Source organism: Salvelinus fontinalis, chromosome 3 (genome assembly GCF_029448725.1).
Source record: "Salvelinus fontinalis isolate EN_2023a chromosome 3, ASM2944872v1, whole genome shotgun sequence".
NCBI lineage: Eukaryota > Metazoa > Chordata > Actinopteri > Salmoniformes > Salmonidae > Salvelinus > Salvelinus fontinalis.
This window is the reverse complement of record NC_074667.1, coordinates 13,985,259-14,009,724: the sequence shown is the minus strand read 5'-3', so window position 1 is coordinate 14,009,724 and position 24,466 is coordinate 13,985,259. Positions and strand designations below refer to the sequence as shown.

The 24,466-nt window shown below is 44.0% G+C and overlaps 1 protein-coding gene across 1 annotated transcript in view; it reads left to right on the top strand.

Moving 5' to 3' along the window:
* The window catches only part of LOC129839564 (EGF-containing fibulin-like extracellular matrix protein 2), a 32,506-nt gene extending 14,951 nt beyond the window's left edge, over positions 1-17,555 (top strand). Inside the window, exons 5-9 of the mRNA XM_055907091.1 lie at positions 6,634-6,753; positions 6,964-7,083; positions 7,441-7,564; positions 10,252-10,444; positions 15,872-17,555. Coding sequence (XP_055763066.1) covers positions 6,634-6,753; positions 6,964-7,083; positions 7,441-7,564; positions 10,252-10,444; positions 15,872-16,033 — 719 coding nt within the window. The 3' untranslated portion in view covers positions 16,034-17,555. The remainder of the gene's footprint in view (positions 1-6,633; positions 6,754-6,963; positions 7,084-7,440; positions 7,565-10,251; positions 10,445-15,871) is intronic.
* Positions 17,556-24,466: the final 6,911 nt, after the last annotated feature.

Here is a 24,466-nt window from a genome sequence, read left to right as displayed (position 1 = left end):
TGTGTGTGTGTGGGTGTGGGTGCGTCCTCCAATCTCCTGTTGGCAAACTGCGCAAGATTTTAGTCAAGTTGCAACATGCCAAATCCTGGCAGTAGAGAGAAACAATTGCTGTTACATAAACCATTCAATCAGCATGGGGTTACAGCCAAACTGAGCTCAGGGAAGGAAGGAGATGATCGCCAACAACACATTCCTGAAACATATTTTTTTCTCATTTAATCATAATGTTTCTTTCATCAGAGGGACTGTCCTGAAGTTGGAGTGATTCACAAACTAAAGGCAGACAGATTAGTGGTATTATGATATGCACCGTACAGTGTTATACAGTGTCAGATACAAGATAAAAATGATGCTACATCCCCTAAAAGAATGGCATTAGTGATTTGCATTGATACTTTTCCAGTTTGTCATCACAATCAAAATGTACACTGTAACCGAGGAAGATTATTGCAGTGTCCTGTTCTTACAACTGGTAAACATTTTCCACATGCTGCCTGCGATTCTGGTAACTAATGCTAATAAGACCGTGTACACTTGACCATGAAAACAAGTTCACAGGGCTGGATTCAACTCCAGCCTTAATTCTTCAATGTTTACAGATCTGGAAAGGTTTAAGCAGTGTAGTGGTATAGCTTCATCAAATTGCTTGCACCTTCCAGATTGGCGAACATTGAAGGGTTAGGGCAAAGAGGAAGGGATAGGGAGGGAATTGGGTCCAGAGGCCGTGCTATTATTATGTTGCACTGCTGAACAAAGCAGGGCTTTGTTCATTAGGTCATACAGTAGCAAAACATTTTGCAATGGGAAACAAAAACAGCTGTTTCTTATTGGATAAGTTTAGATAGTTCCTCTCCATTTCACTCTGTTTCCGAAAGTTTTTTTCCACTACATGCCTACTGAACACAGCCTAGGGATTCCTTTTCTGGGAAATGTGGGCGTAAATAAACACTTTTGAATTGATCTCAGCATATAATCTGTGGTGGCAACAAACACAGATTTGAGTCTATTTAAAATCACCTTAAACTGAGTGGTCTAAAAATAGAGTCACTTCAAAAGAGTCACCTAAAAATGAGCGGCTGCTTCCAGTAAGATTGCTTTAGGTAACAATATCCCTAACTCAATTGTGACCATGTTAGATGCAGGTTAATTTTTGACAAGTTAGCTCTTCTTCAACATTGTCTTCATTTTCATTTTACACAGCTCAAATGCCTGGAGAGGTTTGAGCCCCTTTTGTGTTAGAAGTGGACTAGGTAAATCCTTAGGAACTGTAATCACTGATTTGTAACTGAAAATATCATGTGAAGGCAAGGTTTCCACCCTATTGCTTTCATCAATCCAACCCAGTCAGATTAGTGATTTGTCATTTCTCCCCAAGGAAGGAAGGACATATTTCTAAAGTATTGGAACAGAGCCTAATTATTCTATTGTTCAATACATTGACTGTAAGGTTCAATAGCAACTGGTTATTGAAGCACTACAAAGAGGAGACAACCAGCAGACACTGACTACAGCCAGAGAGGACTTTGGTGGTGGTGCATCCTTTCATCGCACATCTCATCCACCTCAGACATGGACAGATAGATAGGTCTACCAAAACAGTAGTCACGACATCACTGCATGTGCGTACTTATGGGCTTTAGTCTTTAACATTTGATTTGGTCTGCGGCTTATTCTTTCAGAAGCTTAGTTCCCTTGTTTACTCTCTTTCATAATTTCATCCCTCTTTTATCCCTTTCAGAGCCCATTGAACACAAAGGAAGAGCTGTTGCCCTTCTCAAAACAGTAGTTTCTCATCCTGGATGTTGACATATTTGAAGGGGGGGGGGGGGGGGGCTTCCCTCAGTAGTCCCCTTGCGATGAAACATTTTGAACCTGACACCTTGACCGAATATATAGGGGTGCCTGGCACAGCGTTCTTGCAAAGACACAGGGATCTTTGTAAACCAAGCTTTTTGCATGAAAAGTGCTCGTTTTGGAGGCTGGGGATGGGTGGGGGAATATATGTGGGACTGTAGTGCGGTAGTATTTCAACATTGTAGTTTTGGCAAATTCTGGCAAGAAGTACTGTATTTGAAGGTGTCATGTTCTTTGCACTCTTATTTCTGGCACAGTGTGTTAATTACACTATTATGCTACATAAAACTCAAGTTTGATTTCAGGATTGGTTCACCTCTGTCAGCATGTCAACTTTTCACTGGTCTGAATTAATTTCTATGAAAAAAGGTTGTAGGGCGACAGTATCGTCACTTTTTCACCTCATACTGTACATGCTGAGTGGAGGCCAGCTTTGATCATTAGGGCTATTCACCTCCCAATCCCGCTGCCACCAGCCAAAAGCAGGGTCAGCTGGGCTTTGTTACCTGGAAGCGTGTATAAGTGTGTGTGTGTGTGTGTGGGTGTGGGTGTGTGTGTGTGTGTGTAGTTGAAAGGGGAACTTGTTTACACAGACTTCCAGCCTTCAGGATGACAATTCTCACATTGTGTCCATCACTGTCGTCAACAAATGAGTTACAGGATAAGAGTAGCCTGGTCTCAGACCTGTTTGTGTAGTCAATGACCATAGGATTTGGTAATAAATACAGCACAAACATATCTGGGAGCAGGCTAGGGTGTGAGGGGATCGGTGCGTTGAGCCTTTGAGCTTTCTGTACAGACTTGGTGTTCTCTCCCACACATCTAACACCTCCAACTCCCTGTATATGAATCAACCTATTTTTAGTGCTTTGTATATAGAGACCACCCCGGAGTTGGATTGCAAGGGAACACTGTCTGTGTTACATTCAGAAAAAGGCTTTTGTTGAGCCAGGAAACTGAATATCAGGGGTCCGGACTGCAGAATGTGATTTGGAGCAACTTCTCCCATGAAATTTGGCCCATGTTATTTTTTAGATAACAAAAATAAATGGTTAAACATGTAGGGGGGGTGACTGGGAAATAATTTTGACATGCAAACAATGTGCATTTTACATTGAATTCAAGGAGTGAAATAATGTTGTACAAATCCCAGAGTGATACTCCCCCACCCTCCCATTTCCACCCCTGGGTGTGCCCCCTGAATCATAATGAATAATAGTACCAAGCAAACAGAAGGTGTAACCAAATCAGTTGAATTCAGCTGAAGTCTGTTTTTGTTGCATGAAGGTTCCTGGTGGAGAGCCAGACACGATTACCAGGATAGAACACGGGTGCCTCACTGTGGTAGCAGTCCGCCTGCTCCTTCTGACAGCGGACGGCACACTGGAGTCTCATGTGGGCATCATTCCAAACCTCCTATGCGCGTCTGAACCACTTGTCCACCGCAGGTGCTTCAGTTTGGCTCGGTTCCACTACGGCTCTCCAGGGCTGGCTGATATCCCAGGACACACTGAAAGGGGGTCAGCCCGGTGGAGGAGTGACGCAGTGAATTCTGGGCGTACTCCGCCCAGGGAAGGAACCGGCCCGTGAATTGGGGACCACGGTCGGAGACGATGTCTTCTGGAAGGCCATACTGCCGGAAGACCTGCTGGAACAGTGCCTCAGTGACCTGGAGAGCAGTAGGGAGACCAGAGAGAGGGATAAAATGACAGGACTTAGAGAATCTGTCCACAACAACCGTAATAGTAGTGAAACTATCAGAAGAGGGGAGATCAGTGATGAAATCAATAAACAGATGAGAGCAAGGCTGCTGAGGCACGGAAAGGGGAAGGAGTTTCTCTGCTGGAGCGTGCCGGGGAGATTTGGTTTGGGAAAATACGGAGCAGGAGTTGATGTAGCGGACGTCGTCGTGCGCCAAGGTGGGTCTCAAGTACTTAGCGGAGATGGATTGAATGGTGCGGGTGATACCTGGGTGTCCAGCGGCAAGGAATGTATATACCAAGGTCAACAGCCGATCCCTTACCTCCATGGGAACGTAGCTGTGCTCCGGAGGGCAGGTAGCAGGCGCGAGTTCCCTCTCCAGAGCCTGGCGGATGTCCACGTCTACTTGTCAAAGCATGGGGACAACGATTCGGGAGGGCGGAATGATATGCGCACTCAGGACAGGAACCTCTCCCGAATCGTTGAGACGGGACAGGGCATCTGCTTTGATATTCTTTAAACCTGGGCGGTATGATAGGGTGAAGTTGAAACTGGTGAAGAAAAGGGCCCACCTTGCTTGGCGCAGGTCCAGCCGCAGGTTCAGTCGGTGAGGATGAGAAATGGGTCCTTGGCGCCCTCCAGCCAGTGTCTCTACTCTAGTGCCAACTTCACTGCCAGGAGCTCCCGGTCGCCGATGTCATAGTTCCTCTCTGCAGGAGAAGTTTTTTTTAGTAGTATGCACATGTATACAATTTTTGTGGGTTACCTTGGCGTTGTGACAGGACAGCCCCCACGCCCACTTCTGAAACGTCCACCTCCACCACAAAGGGCAGCGTATGATCTGGTGTTTCAGGAACAGGGCTGAGGTGAAACGCCCCTTCAGTAGGCGGAAGACCTCATCGGCTGCAGGACTACACACCAACTTACGGGGGTCACCCTTGATGGGAGAGGAGAGGCGATGGAGCTGATGTTCTTAATGAAGCGACTGTAGAAGTTGGGAAACCCCAAAAACCATTGTAGTCCCTTTATGGTGGTTGGGACTGGCCATGACCTGACTGCCTCAACCTTCCTTTCATCCATAACTACTCCCTGTGGGCTGATCCGGTATCCGAAGAAGGAGACAGTGGCCTGATGGAACTGGTACTTCTCCGCTTTGACGTACAAGTGGTTCTCCAGGAGGCGTCCCAGCACTACCCGGACTTGGGCGATGTGATCCTCCAAGGTGGCTGAGTAGATCAGGATGTTGTCGATATACACGACCACCTGACGCCCAAACATGTCCTGGAATACCTCGTTCACAAATGCCTGGAACACCAACGGAGCATTTATTAATCCAGTACTCATAGTGCCCAGAAATCATGCTGAAGGTCCAGTTTAGTATAAAACCGGGCCTCGCAGAGCTGTTCGATGGCAGCCAGCACCAACGGGAGAGAGTAGCAGTACTTGGTGGAGATGGAATTGAGACTGTAGTCGCTGCACGGACATAGACCTCCCTCCTTCTTGGCCACGAAGAAGAAGCCTGCCGACGCAGGGGAAGTGGATGGGCGGATGAAACTCTGTTGGAGAGCCTCCTGGATGTAGTCCTCCATAGCCTTGATTTCAGCCACCGACATGAGGTAGACAAGGCTGCGTGGAGGCGCAGAGTCTGCCAGCAGGTCGATGGCACAGTCCCAGGGGTGATGAGCAGGGAGACAGGTGGCACAGGTCTTGGAGCAAACCTCCCGGAGATCTTGGTAAACTTCTGGGATGTTGGCCTGGAGGGCAACCAAAGGACTCTCGACTGACATGGAACCACAGGGTAAGGGAAAGCAGGTCTTTCGGCATCCGTGTGCCTAGGCAGTGATCTCCGTCCTCGACCAGGAGATGGTGGAGACGTGACTTTGGAGCCACGGGAGGACGAGGATGACTTTGTGTAGGGGTACCTCGATGATGAGGAAGGGAAGGCTTTCGTGGTGCAGGGGTCCTACGGTGATAGTGAGTGTTGCTGTGATGTGTCTGATTGTGCACGGACATAGACCTCCCTCCTTCTTGGCCACGAAGAAGAAGCCTGCCGACGCAGGGGAAGTGGATGGGCGGATGAAACTCTGTTGGAGAGCCTCCTGGAGACTGTGGGAATCAGGCCTTCATGGTCGAATTGCTGCAAAGAAACCACTACTAAAGGACACTAATAAGAAAAAAAGATTTGCTTGGGCCAAGAAACATGAGTAATGGACATTAGACTGGTGGAAATCTGTCTTTTGGTCTAATGAGTCCAAATTTGAGATGTTTGGTCCCAACCGCCATGTCTTTGTGAGACGCAGAGTAGGTGAACGGTTGATCTCCACATGTGTGGTTCCCACTGTGAAGCATGAAGGAGGGGGTGTGATGGTGTGGGGGTGCTTTGCTGGTGACCCTGTCAGTGATTTAGTTAAAATTCAAGGCACACTTAACCAACATAGCTACCACAGCATTCTGCAGCGATACGCCATCCCATCTGGTTTGCACTTAGTGGGACTATCATTTGTTATTCGAGGGGACAATGACCCAACACATCTCCAGGTTGTGTAAGAGCTATTTGACCAAGAAGGAGAGTGATGGAGTGCTGCATCAGATGGCCTCCACAATCACCCGACCTCAACCCAATTGAGATGGTTTGGGATTGGACTGCAGATTGAAGGAAAAGCAGCCAAGAAGTGCTCAGCATATGTGGGAACTCCTTCAAGAATGTTGGAAAAGCATTCCAGGTGAAACTGTTTGAGAGAATGCCAAGAGTGTGCAAAGTTGTCATCAAGTCAAAGGGTGGCTACTTTGAAGACTCTCAAATATAACAAATATTTTGATTTGTTTAATCTTTTTTGGGTTACTACATGATTCCATTTGTGTTATTTCATAGTTTTGATGTCTCAGCTATTATTCTACAATGTAGAAAATAGTAAGAATAAAGAAAAACCCTTGAATGAGTAGGTATGTCGAAACTTTTGACTGGTACTGTAAATGCCAAGTTGTTGTCTCAGAATATCATAATGGATGACTTTCTCCACTTCCGCTCTGCCTTTCGGCAATTTCTCTTTAATTTATTAGTCCCTCCGTGTCTTGCAGATGTGAACGAGTGTGAGGGGAGCAACCCCTGTCAACACCAGTGCTACAACATCATGGGCTCCTTCATCTGCCAGTGTGAGCAGGGTTATGAGCTAACCTCCAACCAAGCCTCCTGCCAAGGTACTGCAACTCAATATTAGGAAGGTGTTCCTAATGTTTGTTATACTCAATGTATAATTATCAGTACCTTCATTTATCAGTACCTTAATGATAATGTATACTGATACAATTTTACAATCCCCCACCGCTCACACCTAATATTTTCTTTCCTGCGAAGTTTCTGTCAGACTCCCTTTAAGGGTTGACTGCGTAATATTCATCTATTCGTAGATATTGATGAATGCGCCTTCTCGAGTTACATGTGCCAGTGGCAGTGTGTGAATCAGCCCGGAGGGTATGTCTGTACCTGTCCCGAGGGATACCAGCTCCAAGGCAACCGAATGTGCCAAGGTAAATAGGCCTGTTTCAACTAGTATAATATCTAGCCCTCTCTTACACCAGCAGGAAGTCGTACATCATAATAATGAATCGTAATACCTTTAACCTGAATCCCCAATGATAACTCATTGGCTTTAGGCCTAGATTTTTAATTGTATCTTGGTATAAAGTCAGTATTGACACTTGATTAACTAACAGTCCATGACCACATGATAGTTTGAAATGTAGTTTTAAGCTACGCATTGCTTGTTTACAAAGACTACAAGATCGTTATACTATAAGCTCATAAGCTTTTTAAAATTATTTTCTTATTGAAATGACCATTGACTACATTTTCTCTCAGTAACTACATTTTCTCTCCATTAACAGACATAGATGAGTGTGAAACAGGAAACAACTGCCGCGAGGACGAGATGTGTTGGAACTACTTTGGTGGTTTCCGCTGCTACCCCAGGAACCCTTGCCACGAGCCCTATGTGAAGACAGGAGAGGGGTGAGTATGGTCCAGTGAAATGCATGATGATAATCACATGATGAGTAAACTTACCTGGGACCTGAAGTCTTAGTGGGCTAACACAGTCTTGCGGGGTGCAGGAGACCCAGGTTCAAATCAATGTCAGCAAGACAAAAGAGCTGATCGTGGACTACAGGAAACGGAGTCTGGAACCAACAGGACCCTGAACAGCTTCTACCCCAAGCTATACGACTGCTAAATTGTTAACCAAATAGCTACTTTTTTTGACCCATCATTTTGCCTTCAGAACGTATTCACACCCCTTGACTTTTTCCACATTTTGTTATGTTACAACCTGAGTTTAAAATTGATTCAATTGAGATGTTTGGATCAATGACTTACACACAATACCCCATAATGTCAAAGTGGAATTATGTTTTTCCACATTTTTGCAAATTAATTACAAATAAAAAGCTGAAATGTCTTGAGTCAATACGTATTCAATGCCATTGTTATGGCAAGCCTATATACTGCATGTTCAGGAGTAAAAATGTGCGAGTCACATAATACATTGCATGGACTCACTCTGTATGCAATAATAGTGTTTAACATGATTTTTTAATGACTACATCGTCTCTATATCCCACACATACAATTAATTATCTGTAATGTCCCTCAGTCGAGCAGTGCATTTCAAACACAGATTCAACCACAAAGATCAGGGAGGTTTTCCAATTGGTAGATGGGTAAAATAAAAAGAAATGCGACATTGAATGTCCCTTTGAGCATGGTGAAGTTATTAATTACACTTTGAATGGTGTATCAATACACCCAGTCACTACAAAGATACAGGTGTCCTTCCTAACTCAGTTGCCGTAGAGGAAGGAACCCGCTCAGGGATTTTACCATGAGGCCAACAGTGACTTTAAAACAGCTGCAGAGTTTAATTGCTGTGATAGTAGAAAACTGAGGATGGATCAACAACATTGTAGTTACTCCATAATAATAACCTAATTCACAGAGTGAAAAGAAGGAAACCTGTACAGAATAAAAAATATTACAAAACATGCATACAAAGTGTTATGTTTGGGTCAAATCCAATACCCAATACAACACATTACTGAGTACCACTCTCCATATTTTCAAGCATAGTGGTGTCTGCATGACGTTATGGGTATGTTTGTAATCATTAAGGACTGGGGAGTTTCAGGATAAAAAATAAATGGATTGGCGCTAAGCACAGGCAAAATCTTAGAGGAAAACCTTGTTCAGTCTGCTTTCCACCAGACACTGGGAGATGAATTCACCTTCCAGCAAAACAATAACCGAAACACAAGGCCAAATCTTCACTAAAGTTGCTTACCAAGAAGACAGTGAATGTTCCTGAGTGGCCGAATTACAGTTTGGACTTAAACAGTTTCTACTTTAAAATCTATGGCAAGACCTGAAAATGCTTGTCTAGGAAACGATCAACAACCAATTTGACAGAGCTTTAAAAATATATTTTTTAAGAATAATGGGCAAATGGTGCAGAATCCAAGTGTGGAAAGCTCTTCGAGACTTACACAGCAAGACTCAGAGCTGTAATCGATGCCAAAGGGGCTTTTACCAAGTATTGACTCAGGGGTGTAAATACTTGTGTAAATGAGATATTTCTGTGTTTCATTTTCGATACATTTTTAAACATTTCTAAAAACATGTTTTCACTTTGTCATTATGGGGTATTGGGTGTAGGTGGGTGAGAGGGAAATAATCAATTGAGTCCATTTTGAATTCAGGCTGTAAAACAACACATTTTGAATAAGTCAATGGGTATGAATACTTTCTGAAGGCACTGTACTCTGCTGCTAATGTTTATTATCTATCCTGTTGCCTTGTCACATTATTCCTAGTTATATGTACATATCTACCTCAGTTACCTCGTACCCCTGCACATCGACTCGGTACTGGTACCCCATGTATATAGCCAAGTTATCCTTAGTCATTGTGTGTTTATTATTACTTTTATTATTACGTGTTATTACTTATATTATTTCGACATTTTTTTTTCTCTCTGCATTGTTGGGAATGAATTATTTCACTGTTAGTCTACACCTGTTGTATACGAAGCATGTGATGAATAACATTTGATTTGATTTTGAGGATACCTTTGCCCGTGCACTAAACAACCTTACGCATGTGTTTCTTTACACAACAACAAAAAACTCCCCCGCTGCTCCCTCACTCAACCTTCCCGTTAATTCTAAAACATTCCCCAAAATTAGGAGGACATGATCGGCATGATGTATAAACTAATTTGTCTGTCGTAACTGTAGGGGTAAGATTACATCATTTCAAATATAAGCAGGAGGCAGCCAGGCAGTGTAAGTAGTGTTATTTTTCCCGCTTTTCAGTCAGTATGTAGGCTACAACATAAGTTACACACATTGGTGGGAAGTTACAGACAGCATGGACCACATGGAAAAAGTGTCAGCTAAAATGACCTCATAGCTAAAACCACATATATTAAAGTGCTAAAATGACCATTTACACAAAACCACATGGACCACATCAATAAAAGTGCTAGCTAAAAAAAACACATACTATAGACAAAACCACAAGGACCAGATTGATAAAGTGTCTGCTAAAATGACCACATAGCTAAAACCACATATATGCCACATGTATAAAAGTATCTGCTCACATGACCACATCCAATGGTTCTCTCTGTCTCTGCATGTCTGTAGGCGTTGCAGCTGCCAGTCGCTCACAATTTGCCGAGGCCTGCCGCCGTCCATCGTCTACAAGTACATGAGCATCTCGTCGGAGCGCTCCGTCCCAGCCGACATCTTCCAGATCCAGGCAACGAGCGTCTACCCTAACATGCACAACACCTTCAGGGTCAAGTCTGGCAATGAGGGAGGGGAGTTCTTCCTCAGGGTGAGCCCAAAGATGTTTCAGTCACTCACCAGGCATTAACGTTACCATCATGTCAGATGGTGTCAGCATTTGTCACTTGCTTTTCTACCTAAGTGAATGATAATTAATTGAATGATCTCTCATCTACTGTGTCATTTAAACACTTATTTGAGGTAGGTGTTGGTTTCAGATGTTTTGGCTGCCCTTTGCTATTTAGGGAATATCTTGTGAGATTGCATTTTGAGTGGACAGTCCCTTTAATTAAATAATCTTTTGACTTCCCCTGATTGCTATCCCTTACCCTTAAATGGATAGCTCACACACATTTCCCACTTACATCATTATTATTGGATACCTAAAAAGTAGTTTATAGGTAGGTTTGAAGTTAATATTCTAATATTCGCTCCAAAAGTTATGCAAATTTTACCGGCAGTGGTGTGTTTCCATCAAACTGACTTCTTGCAACTAAAAAGCTGTGCGTGGTGACGTAGTGCACATAAAAAGGTACTTTGTCGTGTACCTTTTTAATTGACAGAATAAAAAACAGTTCTATGTGTTTCCATCCCACTTTTAACTTTGTCGATAGTGTTGGCACAAAAAGTCTGTGATTAACAGCCAGCTCGTAGATACTGCACATAGTGCAGAGGATACATGATGAGATTATGGATAAGCGCAAGATCATTTTTATTTGTCAATTGGCAGCCAAGCACCGATCATCATGTCACAAGCATACAAATGAAGACCCTCGATATATATTGGAAAGGAGCATCAAGGAAAACAGACAGGAAAACGCTGCACACTGCTGCTCATGCTCCCAGGTGATATTTATTTACAACAATGTTTCGACCCTTAGGTCTTCATCAGGCATCCATATCCCAGGTAGGGGTGGAAGGTCCTATATATATATATATGGGGGCAGTACTCAGTGACATCACTTCCTGAAACAGGAGGTAAAAAATGTAGTTTCACAATATTAACATTCAATGTATCAAAATATGATCATGCACAGGGAATGTGATCAGTATTTACAGTAATACGCATACACATAAAATATTCAATTAGGATTAAAAAAACACACAATTTAGACATATTGAAACTATAAAAGTCAAACTCCTCTCAATGTCCTCTCCCCTGTGTGACATATTGACCATTTCTATTCCAATGTATCTCAGAGAACCAAATAGGATGTCCAGCTTGTTCAAAATGAGCAGCAACCAGATTTTTTGTCTCATCTGTCCGTATATTTCTGTGGTGCTCACTGATCCGTGTCTTGGAGGCTTCTAAGGGTTTTCCCTATATAAAACAGACCACAAGGGGTGTCACGATCGTGTGGAGGATTGACGGACCAAAACGCAGCTTTAGGAAAATAAGCCATCTCCTTTTTATTGAAGAAGAAGGCAAACGAAACAAACACACTTACGAACTAAACAAAACAAGAAAACGATCGTGAAGCTAAACAACGATGTGCACACACAGGCTACAAACGTATCACATAGACAACTACTCACAACAAATGAAAGCCTATGGCTACCCTAAATAAGGCTCCCAATCAGAGACAACCGAAATCAGCTGTCTCTGATTGGGAACTCATTCAGGCAACCATAGACTCTCCTAGACAACTAAACATAGACAACGCTAGACACATGAACTCAACACAAACCCATATACTACACCCAACAACCCCTTTACCATAGAAACACCCAAAACCAACAAAACACAAACATTCCCCATGTCACACCCTGACCTAACTAAAATAATAAAGAAAACAAAGAATACTAAGGCCAGGGCGTGACATAACCCCCCCCTTAAGGCGCAAACTCCGGGCGCACCATTACACAGTCTAGGGGAGGGTCTGGGTGGGCTTCCATCCACGGTGGCGGCTCCGGCTCTGGTCGTGGTCCCCACGTCACCACAGTCCCTAACCGCCTCCTTAGCTTCCTCCAAATGACCCCCCTCCTTATTAACCCCACTGCATTAAGGGGCAGTTCCGGACTAAGGGGTAGCTCCGGACTAAGGGGCAGTACCAGGGTAAGGGGCAGTACCAGGGTCAGGGGCAGCTCCGAACTAAGGGGCAGTACCAGGGTAAGGGACAGCACCAGGATAAGGGGCAGCACCAGGATAAGGGGCAGCTCCGGACTGAGGAACGGCAGCTCCGGACTGAGGGACTGCAGCTCAGGACTGAGGGACGGCCCATGGCTGGCTGACGGATCTGGCTGCTCATGGCTAGCTGACGGATCTGGCTGCTCATGGCTAGCTGACGGATCTGGCTGCTCATGGCTAGCTGACGGATCTGGCTGCTCATGGCTAGCTGACGGATCTGGCTGCTCATGGCTAGCTGACGGATCTGGCTGCTCATGGCTAGCTGACGGATCTGGCTGCTCATGGCTGGCTGACGGATCTGGCTGCTCATGGCTGGCTGACGGATCTGGCTGCTCATGGCTGGCTGACGGATCTGGCTGCTCATGGCTGGCTGACGGATCTGGCTGCTCATGGCTGGCTGACGGATCTGGCTGCTCATGGCTGGCTGACGGATCTGGCTGCTCATGGCTGGCTGACGGATCTGGCTGCTCATGGCTAGCTGACGGATCTGGCTGCTCATGGCTAGCTGACGGATCTGGCTGCTCATGGCTAGCTGACGGATCTGGCTGCTCATGGCTAGCTGACGGATCTGGCTGCTCATGGCTGGCTGGCGGCTCTGGCAGATCCTGGCTGGCTGGCTGGCGGCTCTGGCAGATCCTGTCTGGTTGGCGGCTCTGGCAGATCCTGTCTGGTTGGCGGCTCTGGCAGATCCTGTCTGGCTGGCGGCTCTGGCAGATCCTGTCTGGCGGGCGGCTCTAGCGGCTCCTGTCTGGCGGGCGGCTCTAGCGGCTCCTGTCTGGCGGGCGGCTCTAGCGGCTCCTGTCTGGCGGGCGGCTCTAGCGGCTCCTGTCTGGCGGGCGGCTCTAGCGGCTCCTGTCTGGCGGGCGGCTCTAGCGGCTCCTGTCTGGCGGGCGGCTCTAGCGGCTCCTGTCTGGCGGGCGGCTCTAGCGGCTCCTGTCTGGCGGGCGGCTCTAGCGGCTCCTGTCTGGCGGGCGGCTCTAGCGGCTCATGGCAGACGGGCGACTTTGCAGGCTCATGGCAGACGGGCGGCTTTGCAGGCTCATGGCAGACGGATGGCTCAGACGGCGCTGGGGAGACGGATGGCTCAGATGGCGCTGGGGAGACGGATGGCTCAGATGGCGCTGGGGAGACGGATGGCTCAGATGGCGCTTGGCAGACGGGCAGTTCAGGCATCGCTGTGCAGACGGCAGACTCCTGCCGGCTGAGGCGCACTGTAGGCCTGGTGCGTGGTGCCGGGACTGGTGGCACCGGGCTGGGGACACGCATCTCAGGGCTAGTGCGGGGAGCAGCAACAGGACGCACAGGACTCTGGGAACACACAGGAGGCTTGGTGCGTGGTTTAGGCACTGGTGGTAAAGGGCTGGAGACACGCACCATATGGCTAGTGCGTGGAGGAGGCACTGGTGGTACTGGGTTGGGGCGGGGAGGTGGCGCCGGAAATACCGGACCGTGCAGGCGTACTGGCTCCCTTGAACGCCGAGACTGCCCAACCTTACCTGGTTGTATGCTCCCCGTCGCCTGACCAGTGCGGGGAGGTGGAATAACCCGCACCGGCCTATGTAGGCGAACCGGGGACACCATGCGTAAGGCTGGTGCCATGTACGCCGGCCCGAGGAGACGCACTGGTGACCAGATGCGTTGGGCCGGCTTCATGACATACGGCTCAACGCTCAGTCTAGCCCGGCCGATACGTGGAGCTGAAATGTACCGAACCGGGCTATGCACGCGTACAGGAGACACCGTGCGCTCTACTGCGTAACACGGTGTCTGCCCGTACTCTCGCTCTCCACAGTAAGTACAGGGAGTAGGCGCAGGTTTCCTACCTGACTTCGCCACACTCCCTTTAAGGCCCCCCCCCAAGAAATTTTTGGGTTGTACTCACGGGCTTCCAGCCTTGTCTCCGTGCTGCCTCCTCATATCGCCTCCTCTCGGCTTTAGCTGCCTCCAGCGCTTCACGAGGAAGGCGATATTCTCCCGGTTGTGCCCACGGCCCCTTACCATCCAGTATCTCCTCCCATGTCCACGAATCCTGTGTAGGTGGGTCCTGTTGCCGCTTTCCATGCCGCTTGGTCCTGTAATGGTGAGTAGTTCTGTCACGATCGTGTGGAGGATTGACGGACCAAAACGCAGCTTTAGGAAAATAAGCCATCTCCTTTTTATTGAAGAAGAAGGCAAACGAAACAAACACACTTACGAACTAAACAAAACAAGAAAACGATCGTGAAGCTAAACAACGATGTGCACACACAGGCTACAAACGTATCACATAGACAACTACTCACAACAAATGAAAGCCTATGGCTACCCTAAATAAGGCTCCCAATCAGAGACAACCGAAATCAGCTGTCTCTGATTGGGAACTCATTCAGGCAACCATAGACTCTCCTAGACAACTAAACATAGACAACGCTAGACACATGAACTCAACACAAACCCATATACTACACCCAACAACCCCTTTACCATAGAAACACCCAAAACCAACAAAACACAAACATTCCCCATGTCACACCCTGACCTAACTAAAATAATAAAGAAAACAAAGAATACTAAGGCCAGGGCGTGACAAGGGGACATTTCAACATGTAAATAACATTTATGCAGCTTTACGTACAAATGCAACTCATTTACCCACCCCCGCACAGGACAAAGATTTAAGATCAAGGGCCTGATTACCTGCATGTCCACCAATGTTATTTACATGTTGAAATGTCCTCGCGGTCTGTTTTACATGGGGGAAACCCTGTAGCCTAATAAACTGTGGCGTTTTCCTTTCTGTTTTCCTTGAGTTTGCCTACAACTCCAGCACCTGCGGAAAGCACCTGGATGTGCATATGTTCTTCAGCTTTAGTAAAGGAGCATCAAGCTCATCACTCTGAACTTTCACCACCCTGTAAAATGTATCAATACTTATTTAATCTGCAGCCTAATAAACTGGCCATGGTTTTCCAAGTTGTAGTAGAAGGACCATACAACATAGCGTCTTGTGACTGCAAGTTTACTGCGACAAATGTGCAAAAGAGGGGTTTCACTGCCATTTGTTGCATTATCTATTTCACCACAGAAATGATTCACCCCGGTCTATCGTATTTTGTTCTATCAACATTTTAGGAATGTTTATCGACAGTTGCTGTTTCCATCAGAGGTGTTGTGCATTTTTCTATCCAACAGGTACTTTACTCGCATAAAAATGGTTGGATGGAAACATGGTTTGTGGACCTGGAGGGTCAGCGACCCCAGATTTGTACATTAGCATTAACATCATTGAGTGTAAAATAATGGTAGTGGTAGGACCCTTGTTAGCATCCTCAGAACATGCTAACCTAAATAATCCCTTTAACCTACAAGCGCTCCAGTAACGTCAGTGCCATGCTGGTGATGACCAAGCCGCTGACCGGACCGCGGGAACACGTGGTCGACCTGGAGATGGTCACCCACAACAATGTCCTCAACTACCGCTCCAGCTCTCTGCTCCGGCTCACCATCATCGTGGGACCCTATGCCTTCTAAGTTCCAGTTACAAATTGCTCTTAATCACAGATCTTAAATCAGTTTACCCGTCCCCATATCTCATATTATCCATTAGAGGATAAAAAGCAAAACTGGCCTTAGACCAACACACACAGAGCACATACTGGAGGAGCAGGAGGGTGGAATCGCCAGGCCACAATATAGTCACTTTATGCATCACTGGCTAATGATAACATTGTAAGAGCATAACGTGACTTAAATTGAACACAACTCTTTCTTACTCATCCTTTGCTAAATGTACGTATTGCACTGTAGTAGGAGAATGAGTTCTCATCACATTGAAATCGTTGTGAAATCTCTCAACATTAGTCTAGTCAAGATGTCAAGATCCTGCAGAGAAATTACCAGTGTTTGAAATCACACTTGCCCTTTTTATCTTTTACCATAGTTGCCAAGTGAGGTTCACAATCACATCATATCCCCTTTAACATCACTGATTTTGTTTGTTTGGAGAGCTTTTCATTTACGTAGTTGAAAAGAAACGTACAGTAATGCAATGTGATGTCAATATAAATAGCAATTGTCTTTGAAAAGAGACATATCTGTTTCAGTTTTCTTGAAGAGAGATAATCTTTATTGGACGGACTATGAGCTTCTGACCAAATTACGTGGGATTTTAGTTCAGGGTTAACCGAGATTAGAAGAGAGACAAAGGCACCTAAAACAGTCAAGCTTATTGGTGAAGTGTGATTTAATGGGTTACAAGTATAGTGATTTGGTGAGGACTGTGATGGAACAGTTTGCAGTGTGTAGTAATCCAATGGCATCCTTAACGAATGGAAATGTATGATCACGTCAACCCTCATCGGAGAGTTGCTCGGCAACCTCTGTCCAATGGGAATAAAGCAATAATGCTTTTGGACGCAAAAGTGATATTTTCAGGAAATCATTGGCAGTGTTGTTTGGTCATACAGGCAGGGGAATTGTTGCTTAACATGTCTGTATGTGTGCCAGATTCCCTCTTGATCCTGCACAGAATTTCCAGTCAACGATCTGCAACAAACAGTTAGTCAGGTCATTTCGACACAGAGTGCCTTTCATAAGGAGTCATTGAATCACAATTTGAGATAACTCTGTTTTTTTAGTAGAGGATTTGACTCCATGACACTTTTTGAAATAAATGTCATGCTTGACCATCAACAAGGAAGCTCAATTGAATCAAAAGGTTCCCACTTCGAATGACATGCAGTTTCAACTGTGTATGTACTATATATTGGTAGGTACAGTGTAAATACAGTATTGCATATCTCTGTGGTTTTAACAGTCAATTTGAGCAAATGTCTGTTTATAAAAACTGTTCAAGAGGTAACAGTTGTAACAGTTGAAGACCTACCATAAATAACACTGTGGTTGCAATGTACCTGCCTATATAATATACCTATATAATTACCATGTAGATACATAGTTCTGGCAACAATATTATGTGGAAACAAATGTGGTTACATTCCAATATGAAAATTATTTATTGGGGTGGTAATAAAATGTAATTAAAGACTGAAAATTCCTAATATAAATGTATGTCTTATTTTATACGAAGGAAGTCCACGTGTAGCTCTAATATATAGTATAAAACATTCATGCGACTTAACATTGTTATATATATTTCCACCAAGCACAAGTTTGTCACAGCTTTTGAGAATATTTACTTCTTTAAAAAAAAATCTAAGATACATTTTACTTTGTCTTCGTCATGTACTGTTATTTATTCAAAATAAAGATCTAGTAAGCATACTTGAAGGAATAGATAGTTTTACTATTGTCATATTACAAATGGACAACAACAATAGTCCATATCTGTGCGTCATACAATTGCCTTCATTTTCCATTACATTTCTATCTGCACTGTCCACAGTTTGTCCGCTGAACTGCTCTCATGTTTTCTCTTGGACTAGAGTATAGTTAACACATTTCATAGTTATAGTTAACACAACTGTCAGGTCGATGGATTATCTTGGCAAAGGTGAAATGCTCACTAACAGGGATGTAAAGAAATTTGTACCCAAAATTTGAGAGAAATATGGAACATTTTTGGAATATTTTATTTCAGATCATGAAACATGCGACCAACACTTTACATGTTGTGTTTATATTTTTGTTCAGTATAAATACTAAGTTTTTCCCATACCCCAAAACATCTGAACCCTTTTCTCAATGATCCACTCATTGTATGCCTAAGCCAGGAAGACACACAGTATGTGTGCATTCTATCTTTTTATAGTTTTGTAGTAAATCAAGGGTCATTTTCAACCAACTAATGGATATACGTAGTTCAAAGAAACCCCAATTCTTAAAAATAAAATAAAAAATGTAGTACTGCACTTTAGTGTGTGTGGTTAGTTAGTTACAGTACCTATGGAAAGTCTACACCCACTTGAACGTTATCATTTTGTTGAGTTACAAAGTTGGATTGAAATAGATTCAATTGTATTTCTTTGTCATTGATCTACCCAAAATACTCCATAATGTCAAAGTGAAAATGTATAAAAAATATATAAGTAAAATGTAGTTGTTGCATAAGTATTCACACCCTTGTTTAGGCAAGCCTAAATTAGTTCAGAAGTAAAGTTTGGCTTAACAAATCACATAAGTTATATGGACTCACTCTGTGTGAAATAATAGGGGTTGACATTATTTTTGAATGACTACCCCTTCCTTTGTCCCTCATACATACAACATCTGTAAGGTCCCCCAGTCAAGTATTGAATTTAAAGCACAGATTCAACTACAAAGACTATGGAGCTTTCGAAAATCTCATAAAGAAGGGCAGTGATTGGTAGATGGGTAACAATAACAAATCAGACATTGAATATATCTTTAAAGCATGGTCAAGTTAATCATTATTCTGTTAATAATTATTCCGATGCAGTTGTCCTTCTGAACTAAGCTGCAGGACAGGAAGGAAACTGCTTAAGGATGTCACCATGATGCCATTGATAATTTTAGAACAGCTACAGAGTTCAATGCCTGTGATATGTCACGCTCGTTGTAATGAGGAGACCAAGGCGCAGCGTGATATGCATACATTCTTCTTTTAATGAAGAAAGAACACAAAACAAACTAACAAAACGAACGATATAAAACGAGTGCTGACAGGCAACTACACATAGACAAGAACCCACGAAACCAAAAGGGAAAATGGCAACCTAAATAGGATCCCCAATCAGAGACATCAATAAACAGCTGCCTCTGATTGGGAACCAATTCAGGTCACCATAGACCTACAATACCTAGACTTACAAAAAAAACTAAATCTACAAAAACCCTAGACAAGACGAAACACGCATACCCACCCTCGTCACACCCTGACCTGACCGAAATAATACAGAAAACATAGATAACTAAGGTCAAGGTGTGACAGTATCCCCCCCAAAGGTGCGGACTCCCGACCGCAAACCTGAACTTATAGGGGAGGGTCCGGGTGGGCATCTACCCTCGGTGGCGGCTCTAGTTCTGGACGCCGTCCCCCATCTTTACACTGGTCCCTCCGCCTTTGTAGAGCTGAACCGTGGCTCATCGCCGGAGGCTCTGGACTGTGGATCATCGCCGTAGACCCCGGGCTGGGGACCGTCGCCGGAGACCCCGGGCTGGGGATCCTCGCTGGAGACTGGGGGTCCCCAGTTGGGGCTGCCTCTTGGGCTTCCGTGCTAGCCGTGTCCCCTCATATCTTCACCGTTCCGTTCCTACGCCGGGACTTTAAAATAATGACCTAAATGACAGAGTCAAAAGAAGAATAAATATATTCCAAAACATGCATCTCGTATGCAACAAGGCACTAAAGTAATATTGCAACAACAAAAAAGCACGTCAAAGTAATACACTTTTTGGCCTAAATGCAAAGCCTTATGTTTGGGGCAAATAAACACAACATGTCACTGAGTAACTGTCTCCTCATTTTCAAGCATGTTGGTGGCTGCATCATGGTATGGGTATGCTTGACATCGGCAAAGACTGGGGAGTTTTTCAGGATGAAAAGAAACGGGATGGAGCTAAGAACAGTGTTGTGAAATCTGTGAATGTATTGTAATGGTTTTAAAATTGTATAACTGCCTAAATTTTGCTGGACCTCAGGAAGAGCAGCTGTTGCCTTGGTTGGGAGAGGAATTCACCTTTCAGCAGGACAATAACCTACAACACAAAGCCAGATCTATACTAGAGTTGCTTACGAAAAGGACAGTGAATGTTCCCCAGTGGCCAAGTTACAGTTTGGACTTAAATCTGCTTGTAAATCTATGGCAAGACTTGAAAATTGCTGTATAGTCATGATCCCCAACACCTTGACAGAGTGTGAAGAATTTTGAAAAGAAGAATGGGCAAATATTGCACGATACAGTTGGGCAAATATCTTATGAGACTTACATTACAGAATATTTTGTGTAGATTGTTGACAAAAAATGACAATTGAATCAGTTTTAATCCTACTTTGTAACGCATCAACATTTTAAAAGAAGTTCAAGGCGGTGCAGACTTTCTGTAGGCACTGTCCGTCCAATGATGTGTATAAACCCTTGATTTTTACAATGCTATGTAATGACCAATAAGAGGCTTTGAAGCCACCGGCCGCCATATTGGCACTCCCCAGAATGTGCAGTCCTCCATAGGAATGAATGGAATTCTACAGTATTTCAATAAAATGTGTCAAGGACAAAATTACATGTATTTAAATATTTATTTGTTGTAGTGGGGACAGTAATATTAGTACTCTCCTAAAAATATATTTTAAGGAATATGTTTATTGAGTGAATATGTTTATAAAAAAATGTAATGTTCAGTTCAATATAATTTAAAGTATACGTCAAGGAGTCTGTAATAGAATATACTTGTCGAAAACTAATGTAGACAATTAATGCATGTCTCATCCTTGTGAGAAATTTGTCAGTGTGAGAAGTTTGTTCACTTGAAAGGAGGCCTAAACTTCCTTATGCACATTGCAATAACACAAATCCAATTGCTATAACACAACTAACAAGTTTTCTATTTAACCAATTCATAATTTAGGCATTGTCAACAACCTGTGAGAGGCAGCTATAACTCTGAGGTAGATGCGGACGTCTCACTCGTTCGTCATCCAGGTGCACTATACAGTCCGTCTTGGAGCCCTGGGACGTAACTGTCTCTTTCAACTTCCGTGTCCAGTTCAACATACACTCGAGGGCTCCCCCTGGTGGGGCCGTCCTGGTGAGCTATACGGTCCATCTTGCAGGGTCATGGCTAGAAGGGATGTGGAAGTGTAATCAGATCTGGACGGATTTGCATTGCCAAAATCCCAAAGTATCCCTTTAAATTGAACAAGCCGCAGTATGGCTGTGATGGTGACCCCTGTCGTGCATCGACCCCTGACAAGCTGGCTGCCCTGCTGATGGAGAGGGGCGCCAAACTGGAGGAGGTCAACGATGAGGGATACATTCCACTCATAGAGGCTGCACGAGGAGATGGTGGCGCTGCTTTTGGCACAAGGTATGGCCTTCTCTCTCTCCCTCCCTCTCTTTCTCTCTGGGAATTAAGCCAGTGCTTCTGTTTTCGAGATTTTACCTACCATGTCCAAGCTCAGTGTTGAGGCAAAATATAAAAAAACTAATTCGGAAACAAAATTGATTATATTCAGATACAGTTTAAAGCTCCTGATCTTATTGAGTTGACAAGCTGGCTTTTCCAAAACAACTTGAAATAATTTTCCTGGGGTCAATAGCCAACAGTGGGAATATATTAGTACTCCTTTAAAAGTGTGTTCCCTGCAAAACTATCTTGAATCCTCCCTCTGTTGTCTATGTTTTCTGCAACTGCCAACATCAACTGCTGGGGCCGACATCAAGCTGGGCTGCTCAACGTCTTGAGCTGAATACCTGCTGGATGCAGGTGAGCAGAACCTTTCCTAACTGGACTGCCTCTCTGTTAGGCTCTCTCAAACCAAACTACCAATCTCTATTTGAGATTCTCTCATCCTCAATTCATCCATTATCGAAATTCACTTGGCTATCACCAAAACCTCCAAAGTTTTGCTTTGTTAACATGATCACACACACAACCCTCTGTGTGTAATTTGACACCTGTGCTCTTGTCCTCAGGAGCCAATGTCCATGCCACAACGGCGACAGGATATACAGGCGCTGATATAAGCCTGTGAGAACGGATGTGGCTGAGGTGCTGCTGCAGATGGGGGCTGACCTGGTAAGACCTCACCCTCTGGCCTCATCTCTATGGAAGCACAGTTCATGTCAATACACATCCTTTTTGCAAGAGTTGTTCACACGTTTTCATAAGTGTGGGTGTGCCTCCCGAATCTCACCATATTCCCTTCATAGTGCACTACTTTTTTACCAGGGCACTCAGGGCTCAGGTCAAAAGTAGTGTACTTTATAGGGCATGTGTCAAAGACAAGGCCTGCGGGCTGAATCTTCCTGTGACACAATTCTATCCTGCCCGCGGCATGATTTGGGTTGTCAATTCATTTTGGCCCGCTTCCATACTGCCCCGCGATGCGCTGCACTACAAGCCACAGCAAGCACTGCCAACGTGATGCACGCCAAACAGCAATGCATTGCCACACACCTCCCAGACCCACACACACCCACACTAGAGCCAGCCAGTGCGATGTATCATATCATCACTAATGGCACTGACCAAATCTTCTACCGGGCCGAAAGTTTAAAGGGTTATAGGCTTAACATCCATGCCAAGTTTAGCTTCTGAAGAGTCATTGCTGTAGCCTACAGAAAATGTAATCTTGCTTGTCAACAAATTGTAAGATAAAGGATTCACACATGGGTATAAATAGCTACTTAATAATGACAATAGGACACACAAGCGACTATAAATGAGTCAACAGTTGAGTCATCTACTTAATAAAATTACAGCCTGATGCGCTTGCATCTGTGAATTCAACTTCAATTACGCCGCTTTGTATGTCCTGTTACCAGCACGCAGCGGAGGGAAAGTGTACATAGATACATGCCACAGTCCTAGCTAGGCTACTAAAATGTTGCAGTGTGCCTTCGGTTTTTAAATTTGACATTGAATAACCAAAAAACGGTATGTATTCATTTGTGAATGTTTATCACCCATTTCGTATAACATGTTACAAATTCAAAATTTGGATTATATGTTACGAATTTGAAAAACATACAATATATTACGAATTTGCAAAACGTATGAAAAGTTGCTAATTAGCTAAAACACTATAGATGTCCATGATGAGATTTGAACTCGCAACCTTTGGGTTGCTAGACGTTAGCATTGTACTCCCACACATCCACCCTAACCAACCACCCTATTTTGATTTTGCCTTAAGCAAATCAAATGTATTTATATAACCCTTCTTACATCAGCTGATATATCAAAGTGCTGTACAGAAACCCAGCCTGAAACCCCAAACAACAAGCAATGCAGGTGTAGAAGCATGGTAACGTTAACCATATGTCTTATGTAACCATACAGTACCAAACTTACCATATCATACTAAAATAAGTATTCCGGATTTACATACAGAATAATACAAAATGCTCTGAGACCAGGTTGGTGATCCATCCATACAATCCATAAAAACAATAAACATGTTTTATGTTTAAATGTTTCACCAACCTAGCTATATTTTGGTTATTTGGAGTTTTGATTAGAGTCACAGCATATTATGCACATCTAGCAACAAAGGCTGAACACATTATTTATCTCTTTTGTTTTAATATGCTAAATTGCTATATACAGTATTCTACAGTATGTACATAAGTAGACATTACAAAGGGCTATCTTTTTTTCTAACTAAACAATGGCCAGTTTGGGTGGCAGTTGTATGTATGTTGTTTTGTAAAAACAAACCTAATAGGCTATGTCTGGCCTGCAAATTGTTTTTTTTTTTCAATATGGCCTGTGTGCTGATTCAGTTTGACACCCTTGTTATAGGGAATAGGGTGCCATTTAGGGCGTAGGCTGGGTGTTGTTTAGATGCATGACTGCTTGAATACGCTCATGTGTTTCCATGTGTCCGTTTTACTCACTCTTGTTTTTCTGTTTGTCTTGCAGAAACATTAATCGGAGGGGGACAGAACCCCTCTAATGAAAATGGCGAAGTCATTTGAATAATCCAAATCGTAAGCATTGTGTTTCCTACTTTTGTGTCAAATAGTTATGAAGAAATTGTGGTCAGTTAACAAATACTATGTCTAGTTTGATTTTTGCCCGGTGCTAGCCAAGGCCAATGTAAATATGCATGTATTTTTGCTAATAAAGTCTTACAATTGGTAACATTTTTAGCTGAATGCAAATGCATTTAGATGTTATTGCGTGTTGTTTTTTTCAGTCACACTTTGGCATGAAAGGAGATCAATGAAGTTAACATCGACAGCATCTCTAAGCCCGGAGTTCCTGTCGAGTAAACCTAAGGAGGGCTCACCTAGGGAACTCTGCACTCACAATTCCATT